Source organism: Xyrauchen texanus, chromosome 3 (assembly GCF_025860055.1).
Source record: "Xyrauchen texanus isolate HMW12.3.18 chromosome 3, RBS_HiC_50CHRs, whole genome shotgun sequence".
Classification (NCBI taxonomy): Eukaryota; Metazoa; Chordata; class Actinopteri; order Cypriniformes; family Catostomidae; genus Xyrauchen; species Xyrauchen texanus.
In genome coordinates, this window is record NC_068278.1 from 13,324,793 (window position 1) to 13,351,048 (window position 26,256).

Sequence of the window (26,256 nt, forward strand, 5' to 3'; positions counted from 1 at the left end):
AGATCAACTGAGCAGGGAGGAGAATTTATAGTAAAAAGGTCTTAAATATTGATCTGGCTCTCACACACACCTATCATATCGCTTCAGAAGACATGGATTAAACAACTGGAGTTGTGTGCATTACATTTATGCTGCTTTTATGTGATTTTTGGATCTTCAAGATTTTGGCACCCATTGATTTGCATTATATGGACATACAGAGCTGAAATATTCTTCTTAAAATCTTAATTTGTGTTCAGCAGAAGAAAGTAAATGATGAGATCATTTTCAGCGGGGTGAACTATCCCTTTAAGGATGCATGTAATGTAAATAATAGCATATGTTACTTGCCTGTATGTGTTGCACTACTAGCAGAAGCGCATCTCAATCTCATTTGTTAAGTACGATGTCTATCACAGATATAATTTTAGACTCAAAACATATAAACACATCAGATGTCAGTTGAACACGTGAAGGGTTAATTACAGCTGATGATTGAAGCCCTTGTGACGTAACGTTGCATCACATGTTCACGCCACAGATAATCCACAGTGTTCCGAAGAGTGGAAAACAGGAATGGCGGCGATACACCTTTAACACGTAAAGCTGAAGATCAATGAATGCTCATGTGATGTTGTAGAACAGACAGAAGGGTATTAATAGCCGCCGGCTTTAGACACAGACGCACCACCGCGAAGGCAAACATGGAAATCTTTAGAAATTCAGAGCGCTTGAAAGTTTTTCCAACTCTGGAATTAGGAAATAACAGCACGTCTTAAATGGGAAACTGACACATCTGGATTAGGATTGCCGGCTTCCAACGAACATGGTCACTTGTAGAAATGAACGGGATCGTTAGTTCTGATTTTATCAACTTGTTTCGTTGAATATTTTAATTGTTCTTGATTTGAGGTCGTGGCGAGTGTTGTAGTTTAAAAATTGCGTTTTTAGAACTCTTACTTGAAATGGAATGTTTTATTAAAAATCAATAACGTCGGACAAACTTTACGAAAGCGTTTTTTTGCAAAGATACAAACAAAGTTAAACCTGTAAACATGAGATCTCCATTGGCCCCGGGCATCAAACTCATCACCTCTTTCTCTAGAGACGGCTGGTAAGTAAGCCCATGTTAACATATAACTCATTCTGCATGCTAAATACAACTAATATTGGCTTTGATGCTAGAACAAGAGAAGGTGCTTGACCCTTCATCATGAGGGCTTTTATTTTAGCAGACATGATTTTTGATTATGGTATAGATGTTTAGCACCTCCTAAAATTTGGTCACTGCTCATCTATAATGTTTTCAATCAATGCCAGTTTACATTTCAGCATTTTCAATACACATTCCAGCATATCAAAACCTGTGTGTATATACACAGTCACGTTTACACATTCTCAACCATTGTGGATGTGTTCCAATAATGGGAGATCAGGACTATTGCTTGAAATAAAGTCAGTACTTTGACCTAAATGTTGCTGGTTTCACTTTTGCAAAGTGCATGGAGCATAAGCTCTGTGTGCGTTCCCCGCAGGAAATGTAAAAAGATCATATAGTTGTGTGTTTGTGCTCAGTGAGGCTGTTTTTTCCTGTAAGTCACGTAATGTGGTTTCATTTCTATCACTGGGTGAGTGTTTTATTTAATGCAGCAAATGCCTCCCAAGTTTCTCCAGCTGTAGATTTAGAAGCTCTTGCTCATGCTACTGCAATTTTGACTTTTTTTTTTTTCCTCCCTTTTGATTTAGGTACCGATTCTCTATCCTCATCCTCACATTTGTCTTCTACACCAGCTACCACCTCTCTCGAAAGCCTATCAGTATTGTTAAGGTAATACAAATTCAATGACCTCGAATCTAAACACTAACAGTCTGAGTGATTGCAGCTCTGCCCTGAAAACAGATTTGTTTTGCACGTAAATTACATGATTGCCTGTAATTTCATAGTACATTACGCTCCGTAAGGGGCTGCTTGTGTCAACTTCATTATGATAATTATGTATTTTTGCATTTGCAGAGTCAGCTGCATAGAAACTGCTCTAATGTCATTCATCCAGCAGACCTCAACATTACTGACAATGACACCTGGTGTGATTGGGTCCCTTTTGGTGAGTTTCATTCTTTTTCTCTCACAGTGAGCAGGATGAAGGCGACTGGGTTAAGGAACACAAAACTCCATAAGATGTTGGTTAATGGAGAAAAATATCCTTGAGAGAAACCAGACTCACTGTGGGCCTCACACAAATATCAAATTACACTGAGGTTTCCTAAAAACTCTAGCAGTGTGTTACATCCATTAACTCGTGTCTCTTTTTCTCAATATAGACCAAAACAATTACCTCAATCTGTTTGGAGTGCTGGACAACTGCTTCCTCGTTACATACGCCATCGGCATGTTCTTTAGGTATGATGTTGACGTTTCTTGGTTATGAATGTCACTGTACTAAGATGTTGTTAAAATCACTTCAGAAAAAATCACTTCAGAAAACAAGTCAGGAACCCATTAAAGGGATCGTTCACTCAAAAATGAAAATTCTCTCATCTTTTTCCTCACCCTCATGCCATCCTAGATGTGTATGACTGACTTTCTTCTGCTGAACACAAAGATTTGTAGAAGAATATTTCAGCTCTGTAGGTCCATACAAGTCAACAGGGTTCAAATCTTTGAAGATCAAAAAAGCAGCATAAAAGTAATCTATAATTCTTCAGTGGTTTAATCTATGTCTTCTGAAGTGACATGATAGGTGTGGGGAGAAACGATTTTTTTTTTTTTTTTACCATAAATCTCCACTTTAAAACAGCTCTCTTAAGCGCCTTTTTGTTTTTGTAATTCGCATTCTTCGTCCATATCACCACCTACTGGGCAGGGAGTAGAATGCCTTGTAAAAAAGTACTTTTTGTACTTATATTGTAATATTGACCTGTTTCTCACCCACACCTGTCATATCACTTCAGAAGACATGGATTAAACCACTTATAGATTACTTTTATGCTGATTTTTTTTTTACCTTCAAAGATTTGGTCACCATTCACTTGCATTGTATGGACCTACAGAGCTGAAATATTTTCTAAAAATCTTTGTTAGTCATACACATCTTGGATGGCATGAGGGCGTGTAAATAATGAGAGAATTGTCATTTTTGGGTGAATTATCCCTTTAAATTTGAATAAAATGTCCATAATTTTCTACCGGATTTTACACTTTCCAAATCAGCCATTCGAACATGCGATGACTTTCCGGAGCGGATTTGATTGTAAATGTGTAAAAAGTTCCTTTTTGTGTTATCCTTTACAAAATGTTGAGATGCCTCTAGGCTTTTATTGTCAAATAAACAAAAACTAAAATGTTTGTTGAGGTATAACACCTAGTTGTAAATTGTTCTGACAGTGGGATGTTTGGAGAACGACTGCCCCTGCGCTACTACCTGAGCTCTGGGATGATTCTCAGTGGGCTTTTCACTGCTCTTTTTGGTTTGGGTTTTTACTGGAACATCCACTCACTTTGGTATTACTGCCTTGTTCAGGTAAGATGCATGCCATCATCTGTTCCCAATTTGTGCAACTATAAACCAGTGATTCCTAAAGGATGAGCTGCTCTGCTCAATAAAAACAAAAGACTATAAGGAGATCAGAATTCACCCCCCAAAAAAAAAAACAGAAGTGATTCTTCTCTTGTAACACATTTTACACCAGTAAATAATTCACAAAGTGAAATGTAATAACCCATAATGGATGTGGATAAGTAGAGAAGACTATTGGTATCATGTCTTTTGAAGTTTTCTTTTAGCCCAACATACATATTTATGTCCCCAACTTGTTATTTCACAGTAAAGAGTCACGAGTCATGTTGCTGTTAGTCACATGGCTAGCGCATGACGGCATCAGGAGAGGATTACTTTGCTTCTTGGACATGTCAAGACCATGTGTGAGTCAGGCTCTCTGATTGCCTTATTTTTTTCTGCCCTTCCTTTGCAGGCCTTAAATGGGCTGGTGCAGACTACGGGCTGGCCGGCTGTGGTGGCATGTGTCGGGAACTGGTTTGGGAAGGGAAAGTAAGTGACTGTCATATTCTGTACTGTGTCCACAGTATTTGTGCTGTTGACTGTGCAGAATCGCACGGTCATCATTCATAAACGCAAGTTAACACAGATCTCCACAGAAATCATCCCTAACTATTGGCAGTTTAATATATCTAAAGCCAATTTTCTGTGAAAGAAACGTCATGCTTTGAGATACTGTAATTTAGCGGCACCAGCCACAGTTGACCAGGCACATTCTATTGGTTGCTGTGTTTCCAAGTTCCAAGGTTTGACAAAGGCTTGTTTTAAAAGTTTAAAGGTTGTACAGGCCTACAAACAGATAGAAAGTGCATTGCTAGGGTGTTCCTGCTGGTTGCTAGGCATTACTATGTTGTTCTGGCTAGTTGTTAGGTATTGCTATGGTGTTCTAGATGGTTAGTTTTGACAGTGGGACTTCAAGAATATTCCACAGCAGAGTCTTGGCCTGTTTAAACATTCTGTCAATGCAAGTCTATGGGTTTTGGGGGATTTTCAATTGTCCTTTACGAGAAAATAGTAAATCCGATCAGTTATAAAAGATAGAGCAACCTGAGTCGGAACAGTCTGAAGGTCTGTGCCAAGTGTGGTGGATGTAGCTTGAAAGCTCAAGGAGGAGTTAAAATGGATAATTTTGGTCTTCTACATGTCTGTAGAATAACAATTTATTGGCTTTGTCAAGCCAGTGATTAACCGTGCTCACAGTTTTCATAGTAACATCAAAAAGTTGTATTTCATAAGATGTGTAAAAGCGATTCTCATGACTTGATCCCTTTTGGAATGAAAGAAAAGCACATAGTTGTACTGTCTTCATGATGGTTTTTGCATGCAGGCGTGGATTCATCATGGGCATATGGAACTCTCACACCTCAGTGGGGAACATCCTGGGCTCTCTCATTGCTGGTGCCTATGTGTCGTCCGCGTGGGGCATGTCCTTCATTGTGCCTGGTATTATCATCGCTTCCACTGGTGTCCTCTGCTTTTTGTTCCTGATTGAGAGTAAGTCATGCATGTTAAATCAGAGGAAAGTGGCTTGTTTATGTACTATGCACATTGACTACAAAGAAAGGAATAAAAGGATAAACAAAGGGAAAACAGGAGCAATGATTATTTAAATTAAGTTGCATTATATGCAAAGGTATCAGTATTTCAAAATAGATAGGTTTGTTTTAAATGACATTTAATAACAACTTGTGACATTTATCATCATTATAGAAACTGAACAAATAGTTTCAGATCAGTTAAAGACGGAAGCATAATGAGGAATCTGAAGCAAATACAATTAACATTCACTGCAGTTATGAAAATGATGTCCAGCATTCTTTCTCAAACTCAAATATTTTTAAGAAACCAAGAACGTCCTGTCTTGAACACAACATATGGTTTCTCTTTTTTAGAACCTGAAGATGTAAACTGTACTCCACCTCAACACCACGTGAGTTCACTTGCATCCTTTAGTGATGTCTTTACCACGCAATGTGAAATAGGAGCACACTATGAAATATTACATCAGTACAATATTATACACTTACTGAGAACTTTATTAGGAACACTTTCATCCTAACGCACATGTTGTGCATTCTGAGATGCTGTTCTGCTCACTACGATTGAAAAGAGTGGTTATCTGAGATAAGGTAGCCTTTCTGTCAGCTCAAACCTGTCTGACCAGTCTCCGTTGACCTCTCTCTTCAACAAGGAATTTCCATCTGCAGAACAGCCGCTTACTGGATGTTTTTGTTTTTGGCATCATTCTGAGTAAATCTAGAGACTGTTGTGCGTGAAAATCCCAGGAGATCAGCAGTTACAGAAATACTCAAAACAGCCCATCTGGCACCAACAATCATGCCACGGTCAAAATCACTTGGATCAAAAAATTTCCCCATTCTGATGGTTGATGTGAACATTAACTGAAGCTCCTGACCTGTATCTGCATGATTTTATGCATTGAACTTATGCCACATGATTGGCTGATTAGATAATCGCATGAAAAACTAGGTGTACAGGTGTTCCTCAAAGTGCTCCGTGAGTGTACTTTCGGTTCAATGCATTACCTTTTGCCCTGTCATTTACAATGTGAATTGAGCCAGTAAACGTAACATTAAATCATTCAGTACCCTTTTAGTAAATAACGCTGTTGTTAAATTGCTTGAGAATTCAAAGCAGAAAGGCAACCATTAGAGTTGTAAAAGTCATATCCCAGCAAGAGAGTGCTTCTCTTCTGAATTAATTCTTCAGATCAAACTGATCAAGTGACCCAGTTTACAGTGTTTGACAAATGTGCTCCTGTTCTAATTTTGTTCTTGACAAAACTGACACCGTAAACCATTAAAAGGCTCTCTTGTATTTGTGTGTTTAGGAGAGTGTGGAGCAGGAACCTCTACTGAGGAACTCATCCAGTAACGAGGAGATCTTCAGCAGTCATACATCCACAGTTGTAGAGCCAGTGGAGGACCACATGGAGGCCATCAGCTTCTGTGGAGCACTCAAGATTCCCGTGAGTTGCTTCCTATTCTCACCACTGTTATTCCAATATATTAGCCATTTTACATTGAATTGACCTGATGTGTCTGTAACTCTGGATCAACCTGTTCTATGAAGTCTCTGTGTTTTGGCATTCTCAAACTACCTTCAGCTTTACTCATGTAATGCATGTTTCTTATTGTAAAGTTTTCGGTTAATTAGTTCTCTCTAAAGGTATTTGACTATTTTTAGTCAAGCTATACTCTGTTGGATTTCCTTTTGCTTTTATCAGACAAAACAACACGAGTGAATTATCCTCAGAGAACAGTTACATTAGTAGTGCAGCTTTAGTGTTATCCAAAGTTGACCATAAAATTGCAAGCTACTACAGAGTGCACATTAAGTAGTTATGTTTTTGTGTCATTGTTGGAAAACCTGTTGTTTTTATTATATAGGGTGTGGTGGAGTTCTCCTTGTGTTTGCTCTTTGCCAAGTTGGTCAGCTACACCTTCCTCTACTGGCTTCCTTCATACATCGTTAATGTTGGTAAGAATCTTTATTAGATCGCAATTACTCCAGTCTAGAGGTGGACCGATATATCGGTTTTACAGATTAATTGGTGACGTTGGTCGTCTGATAGTTTTGTTCTTGTTTTATTCCTCTATGTTCCTCTGTTGCTAGCAATGGGGGATTCTACAGTAGGAAACGATTGGTTCTACAGTATTACAGCGGCCTCTAGAGATAAAATACAAATTTGCCGATTGTTGCTTTTTGGAGCTCTGTTATCTGCATAAATCTATACCGATAGTTGCCGATAGTTTTTGTTTTATTTGTCTGTTGCTGGCAATGGAGGATACTGCAGTTAGAAAAGATTGGTTTTACAGTATTACAGCGGCCTCTAGAGATGATATGGAAACTGTGCCAGTAGTTGCTTTTTGGAACCATCGGTTATCTGCATAAATCTATACCGATAGTTTTTCTTTAATTAATTTTTTATTCCTCTGTTGCCACATTGGAGGATTCTACAGTTATAAAAGAAAAATGGTTCTACAGTATAACACTGGCCTCTATAGATAAAATAAAAAAGGTGCCGATTGTTGCTTTTTGCAAACAACTATCGGCTTAAATATAAAAATAGTAAAAAGTAATTGGTTAAAAAAAATAATAATATGTAATGCAGAGCATTGTAACCGGGTCAAGTCTACATCATTTCATAATAAGAGAAAATAATGTAAAAGTCCCATGTTATGTACCAAAGCTTAATTTTTTCTGGTTATTTTTATGATTTTGGTTGAACAATAATCTGCATCTGGGTCTTTATTCATTTTGGACTCTTTTAGTCTGTGCCCGTCATAGTAAGGAAGAAATACGATTTTCTTTTTTAACAATCTATTTTAGCCAATATTAAAAACGAATCGGCCGATTAATCGGTTATCAGCCTTTCCCACCACCAATCCATTATTGGTCGTCATCTGTACTATTACTAATACATTCCAAGAATTTTCAAACTGCTTGTGCTCTCTTTCTCAGCTCATTTTGATCCCAAAGAAGCCGGGGACCTGTCTACATTGTTTGATGTTGGAGGAATTGTGGGTAAGCACATGGACTTAGTAGGTCAGCAAATAAGCTGGTTTGCTTTGTGTTTAACATGTTTATATTCAGGCATGAATCTTAAGGACATGCATTCTCTAAACCGGTGTCTATATTCTTCTCTGTAAGGTGGCATTCTGGCTGGTTTAATATCTGACTACAGTGGAGGCAGAGCCACAACCTGCTGTGCCATGTTGATCATTGCTGCTCCTATGGTAAGTAGCAATCGTAATTATACCTCATTTGTGCTCAGACGTGGCCAACATTATCAACAAAATGCAAGTCTCTATTTCAACACGACTTTGCAGAATGATTTGAATTACAAAGAGTATGTAACAGTGGTATGTGCCAGATAAACACTGCTCTGATTGTGACATTTTATCATCTAACAGATAAGCATGTATTGACTAGATATGGCTCCTTCAGACTGATTTAATGTAGTTATCTGTTTCTGATTGTAGTTTAGCTTAGCTTGACTATACTTTAACTACTTTAAATTATGAGTTGCTATTGTTCCAAAGTACTTCCCCCTACACTGGTTTATTGACCATAAATGTAAGACTTTTGGGTGTTTTAAAGTGCTATATTTATGTCTAGTGGCACTGATTCTATCGGTGAATGTAAGTCATAACAGATTGTGATCCTTCGATTACTTTTTGCCTGCGCAAAGAAAGGAGAAAAACTGGCTATGCTCGCAGACACGAAGTGACCGGATTCCAACGTTAAACAGAAGTGTGCTGATGTGCTTGTCAGTACATCTTGAAGTTTGCTCAGGGTTTTGACAGGCATCTGAAATCTTGAGCACACAACACCCACAAGCTTGAGTTTACCTGTGAATCTGTGTAAACGCCTTAGCAGGTTTCTCTTTACTTTGAGAACTGTTGCTTATTTCATATTTGCTTTTCTTCCTTTAGCTCTTCCTGTACAATAAGATCGGGCAGAACGGCTTGCCCACCACCATCGGTGAGTATAGAGACCCCAAAGATTTCAACAACCATTTATCTCCTAAAACCTGGATTCTGCTGCTGTTCACTAAATTATATTTTCACAGCAGTGTCAAATGTTTACTTTAAGGGGTGATATTAGGCCCCTGGAAATGGAATAAAATGCCATGAAGTCTAGGTTATCAGGTTTAGTTAATATAACATTGCATTTAGCTTGAGCTTGCTTGCATAACAGCTTTTAAAACAGTAATAACTGTGTGGCGTAGCTAAATTGCTACTATTTTGCAATGCATTATTTAGTAAATTAAAGTGCTGCACCGATGTTATGCCCCTGTGTGACCTTTAGGCATGTTGCTGTGGTGTGGTGCTCTCGTGAATGGACCTTACGCCCTCATCACCACCGCTGTGTCCGCTGACCTAGTAAGCATTGTGCACCTTTCCACCATGTGCTCTTCACATGGTCATTTGTGGTCTCAAACAATAAAGGCCCAAAAGAAGATAAGCCTGCACTGACCTCTAACACTTGTTGTCAATAACTGGTCAATAAACACATTTGTGATGCAACAAGCATTATGCGTTGTAAATTTCATAACCATTTTGTTTTTTAGGGCACCCATGAGTGTCTCAGAGGAAACTCGAGAGCACTGTCCACTGTAACAGCCATTATTGACGGCACTGGATCAATAGGTATGCAGGGAATGTGGTATCTTCATGCAATTTACTTGTGTAACAATGTCAAAGGGATTGTTCATTAAAAAACAAATCTAAATGTAATTGTCATTCTAAACCAATACGACTTTCTTCCGGGGAACACAAGAAGAAAAATTGAAGAATGTTGAGTCTGATCTTTCCCATAAAATGAAAGTGAATGGTGACTGAGCTTGTCGGTCCTTAACGTTCTGCCAAACATCTCTTTTTGTATATCACAGAAAGAAAGAAAAAAATGAATAAATAGGGTTTAGAATGACATGAAGGTGAGTAAGTGATGATAACATTTTCATTAAGTCAGAAATTAAATGGTCTTTATTAAAGGTCCAGTTGTAGTCTTGCTATAATATTTGAATATGAAGTTATTTTCCTTGCCATTTGAAAATTGGAACAATGTTTTAATAGGCTGTTGACAGAGTAAATGTGAATGTAACTAAAGAAATTTTGGAAACAAAGATTGGAATACTTTTGTTTTCAGTTTTGTTTATATTGAAAACCTAACACTCTTGTGGATATACTGCATATTGTGTAATATATTTAATGGCCTCTAGGTGCCGCTGTTGGGCCTCTGTTGGCAGGTCTGATCTCTCCCACTGGTTGGAATAATGTTTTCTATATGCTCATCACTGCTGATGTACTGGCCTGTCTGGTGAGACTTCAAAATGTATTCACCTATAATTATAGTTACTGTACATTTTAGTATACACTGGCAGCCAAAAGTTTGGAATAATGTACAGATTTTGCTTTTTCAGAAGGGAATGGGTACTTTAATTCACCAAAGTGGTGTTCAACTGATCTAGAAAATCACTTGCCATTATATCAAACACAGTTGAAAGATATTTGGTTCATTAAATGAACTTAACATTGTCTTTGTGTTTGTTTTTGAGTTGCCACAGTATGCAATATACTGGCATGTCTTGAGGTCAATATTAGGTCAAAAATGAAATATAGCTTGAAATTGCCAAAACAAAACTGAAGATTTCATACAAAGGTGTAACTACAGTCTTCAAAGACAAAGGACAACTGGCTCTAACAAGGACAGAAAGAGATGTGGAAGTTCAGATGTAAAACTAAACAAGAGGATAAGTACATCAGAGTCTCTAGTTTGAGAAATAGACACCTCACATGTCCTCAGCTGACAGCTTCATTGAATTCTACCCGCTCAACACCAGTTTCATGTACAACAGTAAAGAGAAGATTCAGGGGTGCAGACTTATGGGAAGAATTGCAAAGAAAAAGACACTTTTGAAACCGAAAAATAAAAGGTTAGCGTGGGCAAAGAAAATTGGACAACAGATAATTGGAAAAGAGTGTTATGGATCTGAACCCCATTGAGCTTTTGTGGGATCAGCTAGACTGTAAGGTACGTGAGAATTGTCTGATAAGACGGTCACATCTATGGCAAGTGATACAGGAGGTGTGGGGTGAAATGTCACCTGAGTATCTGGACAAATTGACAGAATATCAAGGATCTGCAAAGCTGTCATGCTGCACATGTGGGAGTTTTTGATCAGAAATCTTCGAAGTAGTTTAAGAATTTCTGATTTTTTTTCAAATTGTAATGGTAATTCTTCATTTTATTTATGTCCTGACTATACATTGTGATCAGTTGAATGCCACTTTGGTGAATAAAAGAAGTAATTTCTTTCCATAAGAGCAAAAATCTGTACATTATTCCAAACTTTTGGCTGCCAGTATAGTTTAGTATATTTCAGTATTATAATAAAAATAGTCTTACATTTACATGGTGATAGAATGTTGTTTATTCATTGTCTTTGTCTCCTCCTGTTGTTCTCTTTCTGTAGCTGTTGTCCAGGCTTGTCTATAAGGAGATCAGAGGATGGTGCGGATACACAACAAGAACGAGAGGGTAAACATCCACACTCCTCCTCTATGCATTTATGATGAAATATGTAAGGAGTCCCTCAAATTATACTTATAATTCATACTTAAAAAAGAAAATAAAATGGTGCTCTTAAAGGAATGGTTCACCCTAACAAGAACATTCTATCATAATTTCTCACCCGCATGTTCTACCAAAGTCGTATGACTTACACAAAAGGACATGTTTGGTATTTTTTAAGTGACCTGATTATTTTTAGCACAATCTTCTATAATGAGCCGTCATTGCCTGATGACTTTATTAAGCCTTATTTTTAACCATTGACTTTTGAATTTGCGGATTGATGCTGCTTGATTACCATTATGTGTACTTGATATAAGAGGCAGCCAAAAATCAGATATAAATAGATCATCATGACCAAAAAGAGCTGTAGTTCTTTGATTAATTAGTTGGGCCTTCCTGCCATCAATGTGATTCAGTTGGTTATTTTTGAGCTATTCTAAGAGCTTGCGACTTACCTGGGGATTTGTTCGTTTTCACTGTCTTCCCTAAGCACTGACAGGGATCTGTGTGTTGAGGTGGAAAATAATGAATCAATAGGAAGTGTTTAATTTTGCACCATGGGTTTGCAGTGGTTTCATCTGCGCTTTTATTTCAGGTTCAAAGAGATCTGAGCTGCCCGCAGAACAAGAGAATATCACACCTGTCATGGAAACTTACCTGCAGCGTAACGACAAAAAGGGACCAAGGATTGATTCAACACGCTTGAGCCTTTTTTTTTTGCCTCCGGGGTTATTTTAAATGAAAATTGTAACATGAGACTTTTATACTGACAGTGGAACAAAGCTCAGCTGCTGCTGTGAGGGAGGAGGAGAGTCACACACACCCTCATCCACACAGAACCTGAGTGGGAATCACTAACCTCCTTTCTGTTAAGACAGGATGTTTTTAGTGCCTGATTATTAAAATATGCCATCAGTGCATTTGCCTTTTATCTGATCTGTTTGTCAATGATCATTCAAATATCACACGTGTAATGAACCACACATGTCAATAAAAGCATGTTCATTCTCACTAATTTGTCAGTCTCCATGAAATATAGTGAGTCCAGAAAGTATTTGGACACCGTATTTAACCACAGTGTTTGGACACTTTTTGGAACATGTCCATAATTAGAAGTGAATTAGAGTGAACTTGTGCGAAACTGAATTCACTCATACAAGTTAGTTCTGAGAAACAGAGCAGATGTCACTAATGCAACGACAGTCATACATTATGTCCAAAAGTGTCCATGTACACTGTATGTTTCCCTGTCATTAATGCATCATTAGGTAACAGTATGTAGGTGAATCAGTGTATATTGAGGTCATAATCACACACAAACATTTACACCGCTTCTCAAAGCCCATTCGATATATCCGTATTGATATTCCAAGTTGTTCAGAGCATCCCAAGAGACTGTTGTATTCTCTGAGGCTATATTCTCTGGATGTACAGAAGGATGTTACTGGTAGCTGGTTTTCTAGCTTTAGGGAATAGATCCTATTTAAATGAGAGTGCGTGACAGGCAAAAATACTCATGTCTTCAGATTCACTTCAAATTTAAGTCAAAGTGAAGAAACACCCTGTAATAATTTTGTAGACCGGTTAAGAAGACCAGCTTCACCCTGTAGCTTTGTCTCAGATTTCATGATTCTGAGCATAGTAGCCATGTAATCAAAATAATATGTTACAAAAAAAGAATATATTTTTAATTAAAAATATATATTTTATAGTATTATGTGTTTTAATTTAAAATGCAGATGAGTCTAAGACCACATTGAAATTCTGGGATTCAAAATGTAATTTAAATCTGGAAATAAATAAACACTGTAAAAAAATCTGTAATTTTTATGGTAAAATACTGTTAAAAATGCTACAGAAATAAAACATTAGTTGATTAGGGAATAGTAACTGTAAAATATACTGTAATGTTTTTTAAATATATTTAAAAGACAATCCAGAAGTTTTACCATAAAATGTAATAAAAATGAAAATATTAGATGTAAAAAGTATGATTTTCCTGTATAAGTAATGGTAATATTTTACATAGTTGAACAAGAGAGTGCATGTACCTTTTACAGTAAATTATTTAAAATATTTTTTTCTCATGAGAGAGTTTCCGATATATTTTAACCATGAAGCTTTACAAGTGTTTTTCATAACAGCTCAAAATTTACATTGAATGTGTGTTATTTTGCATTTTGTGCATGTGTGATGTATATAACTTCCAGCATGGCTTGTCATGTCTTATAACCACTTAAACACATCTTTTGGATGATTATAAGATTTTATTTATTTTGTCATTATACTTAAAGCATATCAATTATATTACAGATATATACAGTGTAGTACATTATATCTTCTGCAGATAAAGTTGGATTTTGCTTGTGTTATAATGCATTATACTCTAAGGTATAACAATGAATATGTACGTATTGTAATGTATAACAATTGTGGTTACAATTATTTATGAGAAGTTAAAACATATTATAAGGTGTATTATGAGACATTACAAATGCATTATAAATATGGACTTCATAGAAAGTGTAACTGAAACATGGTCTCTGACTTTTGGACCCAAAAGGTCCTGTATTTGAATACATTATGAATATAATCACTATAACTGCAACGCTTCAACTATGACCCCTGGGAGAATTGTAGAAGTAAGCTCATATAAGTAAGTTTGGATAGTTATTCTAAGTGTCTTGTCAAGGAACAGCGTTATAATGGACAAGCAGTAGATGACATCAAATGCACATTCAACTGTCTGCTGTAACAGTTCCTTGGCAACGCTGGAGAGCAGGGGATGAGTAATTCCTACTTAAAGAGCAGCACAGTGACTCCAGCAGCAGCTCTGAGTGAACAGACACGAATGGCACATGCTCAGGTACTCCAACAGTTTTTATTTTTGTGTTGTCTATATCAATTATTGTTCTACATATAATTGTCTGTTAAAGTGCCATGGATCATTTGCTCCATAAGTCGTACAAGTTAATGTAATACAATCAGCTCTTGCATATGGTTTGTCCTATGTGACTATAAGCAAAATATTCAATGGGGCTTAAAACATTTGAGAACACTAGTGAAAATGCTTCTGTTTTATATTTTAATATGAAACATATAATTACAAATTGAGTGAAAAGAAGAGTTTTATTAACAGCATGCAATCGAGCTGCACAAGTTTGTGTAAAACCTGATGATCCATGTTATCCAGCATGAGTTGTGAATGTTTCAAAGAGCATCTTGTGTGATTCAATGGAAACAATGAGTCAACATGGTTAATGTCATATATAGTGCAGAATCTGAAATATTTTTTAAATGTGTCAAAATCCTAATACTGTCTGTTCATTTTCAGGTTTAAATAATAATAAAAAGATTCAATGTGTTCACCCCATTGTATAAGTTTGTATAATTGTTGTCTTTTTAAAGTGCTCTTTGCTGGTCCAGAGAATGAAGTAGCTATAGACTGAGTATCAGCATCAAAATCAGAAGTCATCATGGGGTCCAGCCCATCATCTCATGCCCCTAAAACTCTTTATCTGGAAGCAGATGGAAAGGTTCAAAAGGTGAGTCCCAAAATTACAAAGCTAAAAGGCTGTTTAAAGGCTGTATACAGGTAACAGGAAGGTTAGGTGATGTTGTACCAAAACAACATGCATTCTAATTGCTGATATGTTGAAGAATTCTCTCATCATTTACTCACCCTCATGCCATCCCAGATGTATGACTTTCTTCTGCAGAACACAAATGAAGATTTTTAGAAGAATATTTCAGTTCTGTAAGTCCATACAATGCAAATTAAAGGTGGCCAGAACTTTGAATCATAAAGAAATCACATAAAGGCAGCATAAAAGTAATCCATAAGACTCCAGTGGATTAATCCATGTCTTCTGAAGTGACTGAGAAACAGATCGACGTTTAATACCTTTTTCACTATAAATCTTCACTTTGAATGTATGTTGTGTTCTGCAGAAGAAGTCACACATCTGGAATGACATGAGGGTGAGTAAATGATGAGAGAATTTTCACTTTTGGGTGAACTATCCCTTTAAGATACATTTTAAAATATATGAATGAATGTCATTGCATCAGAAAAAAATATATCAAACCAAGTGTCATTTATTTTAAAGAAAGATAGCACAAGGACACGTCAAGAAAACGTGTTCACTAAAAGAAATTTGTTAGGTTTAGAGTACTAAAACAATGTATATACTGTTTAAAATTAATTTAATAAAGCATTTGGACACTTTCTGGTTGATGAACATTGACATGCCCATAGTTCATGTGACGAACTACACCTGTTAGGACACCTGAGTAAACTTGAGGAGAACTGACTTCATACAGCCTCTCAAAATCAACTTGGGACCAGCTGATTAAAAGTAATTGCAAAAGTGGCTCAGAGAAGTTAAGTTAAATCTGAGAAAAGCTCTGATATCATTTATTTATAGATGCTACTTAGTTTGATATTTTGTTATCTAATGCAATGGCATTCATGCATATTTAATGTCCAAGTACTTTTCAAGGCCACTGCTGTAAAATGTGGACAAACCGTTCTAGTGTGGTCTATGAAACTTGTATAGGGGCTGTAACTGAAACCAGGAGATTAACCACATCAAAAGGGTGGTCACTTCCCTTCACAAAGGTCAACATGTACCTTTTTAAGGATAACTACTTGTGTTAAAAATACATTGAGAGCCATTGTGTGTGTCAGGTGCCTTTGACACAAACAAGTACATGTGACAAGTGCTAAGGGCAAATCCACATCTTTCCACTTAAGGTGATAGTTCGCCCCAAAATTTTAATTCTCTCATAATTTACTCAATCTCATGTTATCCCAGATGTGTATGAATTTCCTTCATCTGCTGAACACAAACAACAATTTTTAGAAGAATATCTCAGCTCTCAGTAAGTCTATACAATGCAAGTGAATGGTGACCAAAATTGTGAAGCTCCAAAAAGCACATAAAGGCAGCATAAATGTAATCCATAAGACTACAGTATTTCAATCCATATCTTCAGGAGTGATTTGATTGTGGGTGAGATCTGTTTCTTTTTATGCCAGTATTATGCCTCAGTAATCTCCTCACTGGTGTTTCCTAGCAAGGTAAGTCTCTGAGGATAATGCGCTCTTCATTTTTTAAAGGATGATTTGATATTTCTTATTTTTTGCCATCTCATTTATGTAAATATCTTTTAATATAAAATTTTTGTTATGCATTATTATATAATACTTTGAGACTTCTGATGGTTTCAGGTCATTTTCAGTCGACACTGTAGCCCATGTGACATCAGAGAACTTCTTTGTTCATCATCCAGTATTGCCAGGTCAGCATCTTCTCATATATAAATTTAGATTATTAAATTATACCTTAATCTGATTTTAAATTATTTTGCCCCTTATGACTCCAATGTGTTGTGCTCTTATCTCTAGAAACACTGCCATACTTTTGGTTGACATGGAAGGAGCATTGATATCTATCGACCCTACCATGCCTACAAACACTCCAAAGTAAGGATTTTTACATAATTACAATGACTAAAAAAAAATTTTGTTCTAGTTTAGTTGTAATTATTAAAGAATAATCCAGAAGCAGTAATTGCACTACCTTCATTGTCATTATATCTAGCAACTTGTATAAGGTTGTGCCCCATTGCACAAGCCAAGGAGGAGGTATGTATGGAAAGAGTTTGTACTCAACAAATTTGAATTGCATAAAGGAATAGTTCACCCAAAAATGAAAATTCTGTTATCATTTACTCACCCTGATTTCGTTCTTATGTTTTATAAAAATCGTATGGCTTCAGAAGATTTACAATATAGCACACAAGTCATATGGACTGCTTTTATGGTCCTCAAAAGCGCTATTTCAAAAGAAAACTGTAAATAAATTTCATTTTTGTGTGCCATGTCCACAAAAAAAAAAAAATTAAATAGATAGAAAATACAGCAATGGAAAGCATTGTACTGTATCAATAAACACCTTTTCTTCCCCTCAAAAGAGAAGGAAGACATGTTTCATAACGTTCTGTCACAAGTGGCTGAGCAATTCAGCAGGTGAGACAAGTGTCATATCCTGTCACAATGAGTGTGCATTTCTTGAAAATACAAAAGCTGTGATTTAGATCAGTGTGTGGATGCTCGTATTACATTGTGTGTGCATGTTAATGAATGTGACCTGTGTTTCAGGGCCTTCGGGATTAATGGGCTGAAGATGGAGGTGACCACGAGAATGGCCATGCTGGAGAGGAGAGTGGAATGTGAGTGGGGCTAATATATGATGCATGCTTTGACTGCTGCTTGATGTTGTTGTGAGCTAACAGTCTGAATCATTGTATTAAAACAGTAGAGGGGCTGAAAGTTGTGGAGATTGAGAAGTGTAAGAATGATCTGAAGAAACTAAGTGATGAAATTACTTCTAGAGCAAGAGTGAGGTATTAACATCACACTGGTCCTTTAAAACAAATCATTTTTTTGCTTTGTAGCAAATATAAAAATTATTCGATTTTTTTTAATTAAAGGTTAAAATTATATTTTATTTTATTTTATTTCATAAACAAAAATCCTGGCATCACCTTTTGTCCTTAAAAGTGTAATTTTATTTTATTAATTTTATTTTATTTTTATTTTACTGAATACAATCCTGGCCTCTCATTATTCTATCATTGAACAAAGTGTTTTTTTTTTTTTTTTTTTACATTTATACACACATTAGTAATCATTTGATTTTGTGTTTTGTTGAATAATATTGACATCGTCTATATGCCCTCTTTTAATGTTGGTATATTTTATAAACAGAGTGAACTGCAACTGCAAATACAACTTTACTGATGATGAAAAAAATCAGTCTCCCAGACGAGATGTTCCAAGCTACCCAAAAGTACAAAAATAAATATTGGTTTTACTTTTGTTTTAAATATACAAAGTCAAATTAAACCATTAATTAATGCTGGGTTTGTCATTCTCACATGTATACGTGCAGTACACACTTTCTCAGCAAACTATAGAGGCTCTGAAAAAGCCCACCTTTGATGTTTGGCATTGGGAACACAATGAGGTTTGTCATCTTACAATAATACTTCTGTTAAGATAGGTTATGGTTATCAGTACACTAGTTGACATATCAGCTATAAAGGTCATATCATGTTATATAGCTTGTGTATGGATTTAATGTTGTTTACAGATGCTTAGCTGTTTGGAGTACATGTATCATGACCTTGGACTGGTTAAGGAGTTCAACATTAACCCCATAACTCTCAAAAGATGGCTGGTAAGATGACCTTTCCCTGGAAAATACTTGATCTACAGTGGATAGTGGATTTTTGAAAAATAAATCTCTGAAGTATTTCAAAACTGATCTATTGCGTCATTTGCTAATCAATAGCTGGGAATTCAAGAAAATTATCGCAACAACCCTTTCCACAACTTCCGCCATTGCTTTTGTGTAAGCCAGATGATGTACGGAATGGTCCATTTGTGTAACCTTCAGGTGAGGTCATGGTGAAACATTTATTGTTAAGTGTTGTAGACAGTGTGCTCTTGTGTGTATTTGACAGATTAACATGTGATTTGCTTTTGTTCTCTAGGAGAGGCTGACTGTGACAGACATGTGTGTTCTGATGACCGCAGCAGTGTGTCATGACCTCGATCACCCGGGATACAACAACACGTATGTCACTGACATATAACCCCTTTCTGAGATCACCACTTATAACACTTAATGTTATATCACATTGTTTTGCCATTGGCTAGTTGAATATACAATGGCCCTAAAAAGTGTTTGGACACACTTTAAAAAGTTTAACTTTAAATAACAAAAAATCAAATTAAGTGGCATTTATTTTAGATAAAACAAGCATATTTTTTTCAAGCTAAAACTTTCACAATAACACGTTTGTTAGGTTAGAAATGCTTAATATTAGATATAAAATTAAGACAAGTATTTAGACACTTTTTGTTTGTTCGACATGTTCATAAACGGAACTGCAAAAATGTTTAAAAAGGTGATGTTAAGTTTAGCATCATTTGTTTATAATGTACATATATTGTAATTTAATGCAATGAGATTCATACATTTGTGTCTAAATACTATTGGGACTGCTGTAAGTGCATTTTAAAACATTGTTTGTACTGTCCAATCACTGTATCTGTATCTGAGAAAAGTCTTCCGCTTCCTGTCATTCAACAATCAGGTACCAGATTAATGCTCGCACTGACCTGGCAGTGCGCTATAATGACATCTCTCCACTGGAGAACCATCATTGTGCTGTGGCCTTCCAGATCCTCTCAATGCCCGAGTGCAACATATTCACCAACATAGAGCCTGACACCTTCAAACAGATACGACAGGTATACCTCAGACCCCACCCATCCACCTGATGTTTGTGCAAAGTGGTTTCCACAGGTCTTACAGAAGATTTCATTTTTGGTAGCGGTGGTTGCTTAGGCAAGCGTCACTATTACAATTGCTCGTGCTTTGGGTTAGGAATTTTAACAAACCCTAATATTTTGGACAGTTGTATGAAACAAGATCCATAAAAAGCATAGAAATATTTTTGTGTCTCCTTTAGGCAATTATTACTCTTATTTTGGCGACGGATATGACCAGACATGGAGAGATACTGGACTCCTTCAAACAGAGAGTGGACAACTTTGACTTTACCAATGAGGAGCATGTCAAATGTGTATGCGTTTCCTAGCTTTTTCCTCTGGTTTAACAACTATTACTGTTTTAAATGCAGGCTCTTTACTTTACACACAATTCTGTGTCTTTTTGCAGCTGAAGATGGTCTTGATCAAGTGTTGTGACATCTCCAATGAGGTCAGACCTACTGATGTGGCAGAGCCATGGGTGGACTGTCTACTGGAGGAGTACTTTATGCAGGTATGTCCAGAGTGAAATAATTCATTTTATGCTAGTGCACTGAAAATGTATGGGTTAAAGGGACGATTCACCCAAAAATGCTGTTCAAAATCCATATGGCGAACAATCTTCTGTGGAACACAAAAAGAGAACTTTAGCTTGTTGTTGATTCTGCTCTTTACTATACAATGAGTGTGAATGGTGACCAGGGATTGTCACGCTCCAGAAATGACAAAACGCACTCTAAAAGTAGTCCATATGGTTTGTGCGCTGTATTGAAAGTCTTTTCAAGCCATGCAATAGGTTTGATTGAAAAAAAATACCAAAATGTAACTGTTATTCATTAATAATCTTCCGCTGTAGCACTCAAATCTCATTCACGTTTGTGTGTGCAGGTCTGACATCATTGGCTACGTTTACGTGCACATTCATAATGCGATTACAGTGTGATTAATGCAAAACTGTGAATATACTGTAGCTCATATAAACAGAATAATGCAATTATTATATTACGACTATGAAAATAATCAGAGTAATGATAATCGCAGTAATATAAATGGAGTACTCCTCTCTTAATCACTTTATACAAGCATGTATTTGCTTTAATCGCATTTCTTCCACTCTGACCAAAGTGCGCTTGCGCCAGTGCTGCAGACAGATGATGTTACGCTTAAGGATATGTTCGAAAACATCACGAAACAGAAGAAGCTGCACACACTTCTCGGTTTTCCAGCAGTGGTGGTCACCTGCTGCAGAATCTACAGTCCCCCTGCAAAATAAATACATATTTTCCAGCGTTGTGAATGTCTGGTTGCATTCTGAGGTGAATTTTGGTGAGATAGAAATAACATATACCGCAGAATAATGGCAAGGAAACACATCTTTCAAATGAGCTTGTCCTCATGGCCAGAACACAACAACATCCAGCACGTTTATTACTATTCACAACCAAATGACTCTTATGAACGATTCGAAACTGATTCAAAGTGATCCAGCAGATAGAAATAACTTCAATAAATCAGATGGTTTGTAGAAGGAATAACAATTTGATTAATGAAATAAAATCAATTACAACGAAGACTAAATATCTCAATGTTTTTGGCCTGACGGAGAAAACACTCAAACCCTAAAACTGTGTGAACAGTACTATTTAAGATTTTTTTTTTTTTATCATAACCATAACTAATGCTAGCACTTATGTAGGTATCATGAGAGGCAAAACATAGTCACTGAACATTATATAAAAATAAATACTTAATATTCCTGCATATGTTTTGGGAATTATCAAGTACATTGATGACATGAAAGTATAGATAAATTATTACATTTATGTGCATATATGTATATGACTTCTTGGCTGATTAAAATTAATTAATTCCAAGGATAATATCATTTAGGCAAAGTATCAAATAAAGAAAATCATCTGTCCACATGTATCAAAAACAGACAGAGGACAAACAGTGTAGTTTAAAATGACTTAAAAAATGGTTCTTGGAATAAATCGTTCAAAAAGACTAATATTATTATTATTATTAATATAAGACTAATAAACAGACTAACTGTCCTTATGGCAAGTATTTAAAGATACATATTTGCAACAAGATGTTTTTTGTAATAATTATTCATTAATCTTGCAGGTTGCATGAAGTGGTTTGCCCAAATCATGTAAACTTTATCTAATTATTATTATACTCTGATTATTGCAATAATCAGAGTATTTTTGTACATGTAAATGTAGCTATTGATGCCAAACGTCATTGATTCTTTTATTATTTGAGCCTATTTTTAAGATTTACACATTTGAAAAACTAAATTCCATCTAATTGAATTAAATTGCTAAATTAAATAAATAAAATAGATTTTTGTTAAAGATTACTCAGTTCAATATGATGGAATTTTGTTATAAAATGTAAATGCTATGTTTTGTTTTTTTATGCATATTCAAATCGCTAACATATGATTTCAGAAGGCAAGTTATATGGACTACTGTTATGGTACTTTTCGCAGATTTTTAGAGCTTGGCATTCTGACTGACATGAGTGTAAGTAAATGATGACAGATTTAGTAAGAACTTTGAAGATGGAGATGTATGTGCATGAATAATGTAATATAATGTTAATCGTATTTTGACTGCTGGTTTCAAATGGCAGAGTGATCAAGAAAAGTCAGAAGGTCTTCCTGTGGCTCCGTTTATGGATCGTGACAAAGTCACCAAACCAACGGCGCAGATTGGTTTCATTAAGTTCATCCTCATCCCCATGTTTGAGACTGTCATGAAGGTATAGATTCCTGTAATACAGACCGGTTTGTGTATTTTATTTGGAGTTGGAATATGCAATCAAACATCAAGACCCTTGTCTATGTTCAGCTCTTTCCTCAGATCGAGGAGATCATGGTTCAGCCTTTGAGGGACTCTCGTGATCATTATGAAGAGCTAAAGCAGATGGATGATGCCTTGTCAGAGGTAATCAGCCTTACCATTCATAGCACGTCATGGGGCTTTACACATGCAACTAACATTAAAAGTGAATAAGTAATTGTATATATGAACTATGTCGACTGCGATCATGATATACTGTACTTCATGTATCAAGAATGCAAATCAACTCAAATACTTTTCTGCCTTTTATTATTTTGTACCTTGGGTTAATCTGATGTTTGTCCTCAGGTACACAAGAAGAAAACAGAGAGCCTGTCTTTAGGTGGAAAGAAGAATTAGACAACATGTTCCGTTTATGGTATGAATTGCTCAATTCATCTCCTCAAGTACTATTCTTATGAGTCCATTGAGTAGGCCTACCTCATTTTCATCATCCTGTTCTCCTCCTTTAGGTATCCCAGGCTGATTCAGCCCCCAGTCTCCTGAAACTGAGGACCAGAACTGTTTGCGCTCTCCAAGCACCCTATTTTGAAGGAGAGTTTTGGACCCCTTCGGTGTACGTGACGATCGTCCAGAAGAGGAGAACACCAGTAGTAAGGAGAGGAGTCAAGATAACAGACTGTTTCTTTTGCTGGTCTAATTGTTCGTCACAGATATGTTTGCGGCATTGAAATGGAGTGCTTGGCCATCATATTTTATTTTATTAATTTATTTTTTGGTCAAAGGCTTTGGTCAGTGGCATTATTTTTTTATTGTTTTTAACTTAGTATTGAGTGAGATTTGCAGGAATTGATTTTATTGTATTAAATGTGGGTTAGCACTGTCGCCTCACAGCAAGAAGGTCCTGGGTTCGAGTCCTGGCTCAACTAGGGCCTTTCTGAGATTGCATGTTCTCCCTGTGTTTGTGTGGGATTCCCCCAGGTGCTTTCCACAAGTCCAAAAATATGCAGGTTAAGTGAATTGGTGATTCTAAAATTGTCCCGTGTGTGAGTGAGTGTCCCCCAGCCACTGAGGGTTGTGTGAGGAAGGGCATCCAGTGTAGAACTTGTGCCAAATCAAATATATATATACACACACACACACACACACACACACACACACACACATATATATATATATATATATATATATATATATATATATATATATATATATATACATATATATATGTGCAGACTATCATGAAGCTGGACCCTAAGCCTATGTGGGACAAATGCTAGGAAAGATAAGTAATTATCAATAACAAATACTATAATCTTTAAATAATTTAAAGATGATGTTGTTATGTATGATAGTTGGAGAAGAATGTGAGAGTTAACCGCTTTTAAACCCATAAAAAAAAAATATTTGGATGAGAATATAAAATTAAAAAAAAAAAGGTTATTGCCCACTGATATATATCAGTGTTATTGCCTAATTTAATACTAAAACACCCTTGTCCTGAGAACACATATAAATCTTTCAGTTAAAATCGACCTTTTTAATATTGTTGACCCTCATCTTAATGTATACCAGTGTGGTTTTATTGTGTTCACTTGTTTGTCCAATTGCTTCATGTTTCATGTAATGTCACCATCTGTGTCCCTTTTGATCAAGTTGGACCCTGTTAACACCATCTCAGTTTTTCTTGTACTTGTGCAAATGAAGGACATGTGTCTATGCATTTCAGTGGAGAAATAAGTTTATTTGATGATTTACCTGAAATCAGTTATATTCTTCATTATTTAAACTGTGTAATTGTATTACCTAAATCTAAGTCAATTCAATAAAAATTATTAAGTAGAAACAACAACATTTAAATAGAAAATCTGAGCTTATTTAAAGTCAGTCCACTGTCGGTCATCTTCGGGATGCTCTTGGGAGGCTATTTCCAGTCATGAAATTGCAGCTCCTATCTACTTGAATGGAGGAACACTGAAATCTCCAAATTAGTTGGTCTAGATTACAATCAAAGAATATATTTCAAATCAGCAGTAACATCTGTCACACCTGGTATCATAAATTGTGCTTTTGTACCTCAGATTACTCTATAAAACTCTGCTTGTATAGCTAATGCACATGTGTGTTGTTGAGTTGATTGACAGGTGATGTCTGTATCTAAAATGTGATTAGCTCTTTTACATTTAAGACGGGACTTCCTTTCTACATCTGTTGACCCTAGGCTGCTGGGTGTTCATTTTTGCTGTGTCGGATGTGTTGGAGACACATGTTTTTGAGTGCTGGATTTCCACTGTAGGTGAGTGAGACATGAGTGCTTCTCTCTTTTCTTCATTGGATCTGTATGTGACAGTTACTACACAGCTTGAACCGGACATCATTCACAGGATTCATAAGGCTTTAATGCTTCCTGCAATTGGCCAGCGGAGGAAGCAATCTAACGTTTTTCACTTGTAAAAATTACCATTTTCTAATGCCATAATATGGTCTGGTCTGTGTCCTCACAACTGTGTGATAATGTATGTCTTCGTCACAGACACAGCTAATAAAGCACCATTCTGTTTTGTTTATATAGAAAGGGGGGACTTTTAGAAAACATTAGAAAACTACAACATTTAGAAAAATATCCAGTTTTAAGACAGTATTAACTATAGGTCTAAAAATAAAATAAATGTATTAGACAGAAAGTTTGGATAGATATACATCATTATAAGCACAACTTTCTTTTGTGCCGGTGATTCCTAACACATGCCATTGTCTGTCAATCTCAACCACTTGTCTGAATGCCCTATCAGCAGCTAAGGTCTCTGCTCTGAGGGGAACCTCATTTATAGCGACTCCAGAAAGTCTAGGGAACTAAATGAATACATGAGGTTATTATGAGGGTAAATGTCTCTCTGAACCTGCTGAGGTCACAGTCCATAAGTGGCTCAGTGGGAGCTATTTGCATGCCAGATCGTGTTTTTCACAGCTCAGGCCATTCTTTCATGATGTGACGTATTTAGATAGGTAATGCTAACTATGTGAGCTTATGTGAGTTTGTAATGCTCACTAAAACTGTCTTTCAGCAAAACTTAAAAAAATATGGATATAATTGTAATCTAAACATCACAAAAATAACTTTTGCAATAGGTTAATAATCGTGGAATATTTTAATTTTTGTTTCACATTAAAATGTGCTTTTAATTTTTTTTACATTTGCTTTTTCATTTTTTTCACCCAGATTATCAGTGTTATGATTGTGTGGGAAGCAGGAGAAGGCAGTCGGGAGGTTTGGATCCAAATGCGGGTTTTATTAACAAGCTTAAACAAACAAAATAAACAAACACAGGAACAAACGAAAAGTCCACGATGGGAAAAAGTCAAACTCAAACACAAAATAACATCAGGAGAACTCAGGTTGAAAAACATCCACAAAGGGCACGGATGAGCATCAGGGTGAGCATTAACAATGAACATG

General features: G+C 36.2%; 2 protein-coding genes across 2 annotated transcripts; both read left to right on the forward strand.

The window, feature by feature from the left end:
- The first annotated feature begins 510 nt into the window (after positions 1-510).
- On the forward strand, positions 511-12,650 carry slc37a2 (solute carrier family 37 member 2). Its single transcript, XM_052111937.1, has 18 exons — positions 511-1,093; positions 1,726-1,807; positions 1,994-2,084; positions 2,302-2,380; positions 3,365-3,500; positions 3,952-4,028; positions 4,864-5,030; positions 5,429-5,466; positions 6,388-6,525; positions 6,947-7,037; positions 8,022-8,084; positions 8,211-8,296; positions 8,996-9,044; positions 9,372-9,445; positions 9,634-9,712; positions 10,285-10,382; positions 11,539-11,603; positions 12,235-12,650. Exons 1-18 carry the CDS (start codon positions 1,035-1,037, stop codon positions 12,248-12,250), a joined length of 1,488 nt encoding a protein of 495 aa, XP_051967897.1. The 5' UTR covers positions 511-1,034; the 3' UTR covers positions 12,251-12,650.
- A 1,780-nt stretch (positions 12,651-14,430) lies between these two features.
- On the forward strand, positions 14,431-23,955 carry pde9ab (phosphodiesterase 9ab). Its single transcript, XM_052106572.1, has 20 exons — positions 14,431-14,505; positions 15,048-15,184; positions 16,873-16,943; positions 17,050-17,127; positions 17,246-17,289; positions 17,619-17,673; positions 17,806-17,876; positions 17,963-18,050; positions 18,415-18,496; positions 18,599-18,673; positions 18,800-18,886; positions 19,001-19,105; positions 19,203-19,285; positions 19,809-19,965; positions 20,187-20,300; positions 20,396-20,500; positions 22,630-22,758; positions 22,848-22,943; positions 23,148-23,217; positions 23,312-23,955. Exons 2-19 carry the CDS (start codon positions 15,116-15,118, stop codon positions 23,196-23,198), a joined length of 1,560 nt encoding a protein of 519 aa, XP_051962532.1. The 5' UTR covers positions 14,431-14,505; positions 15,048-15,115; the 3' UTR covers positions 23,199-23,217; positions 23,312-23,955.
- The last annotated feature ends 2,301 nt before the right edge of the window (positions 23,956-26,256 follow it).

Excerpts from the sequence above, each read along its gene's own strand:
- pde9ab (XM_052106572.1), top strand. The coding sequence starts at position 15,116 with ATGGGGTCCAGCCCATCATCTCATGCCCCTAAAACTCTTTATCTGGAA. Across the intron at positions 19,286-19,808 it reads CACCCGGGATACAACAACAC|GTACCAGATTAATGCTCGCA; the intron begins GTATGTCACTGA and ends TTCAACAATCAG. Across the intron at positions 20,301-20,395 it reads ATGAGGAGCATGTCAAATGT|CTGAAGATGGTCTTGATCAA; the intron begins GTATGCGTTTCC and ends GTCTTTTTGCAG.
- slc37a2 (XM_052111937.1), top strand. The coding sequence starts at position 1,035 with ATGAGATCTCCATTGGCCCCGGGCATCAAACTCATCACCTCTTTCTCT. Across the intron at positions 1,094-1,725 it reads TCTTTCTCTAGAGACGGCTG|GTACCGATTCTCTATCCTCA; the intron begins GTAAGTAAGCCC and ends CTTTTGATTTAG. Across the intron at positions 6,526-6,946 it reads GTGGAGCACTCAAGATTCCC|GGTGTGGTGGAGTTCTCCTT; the intron begins GTGAGTTGCTTC and ends TTTATTATATAG.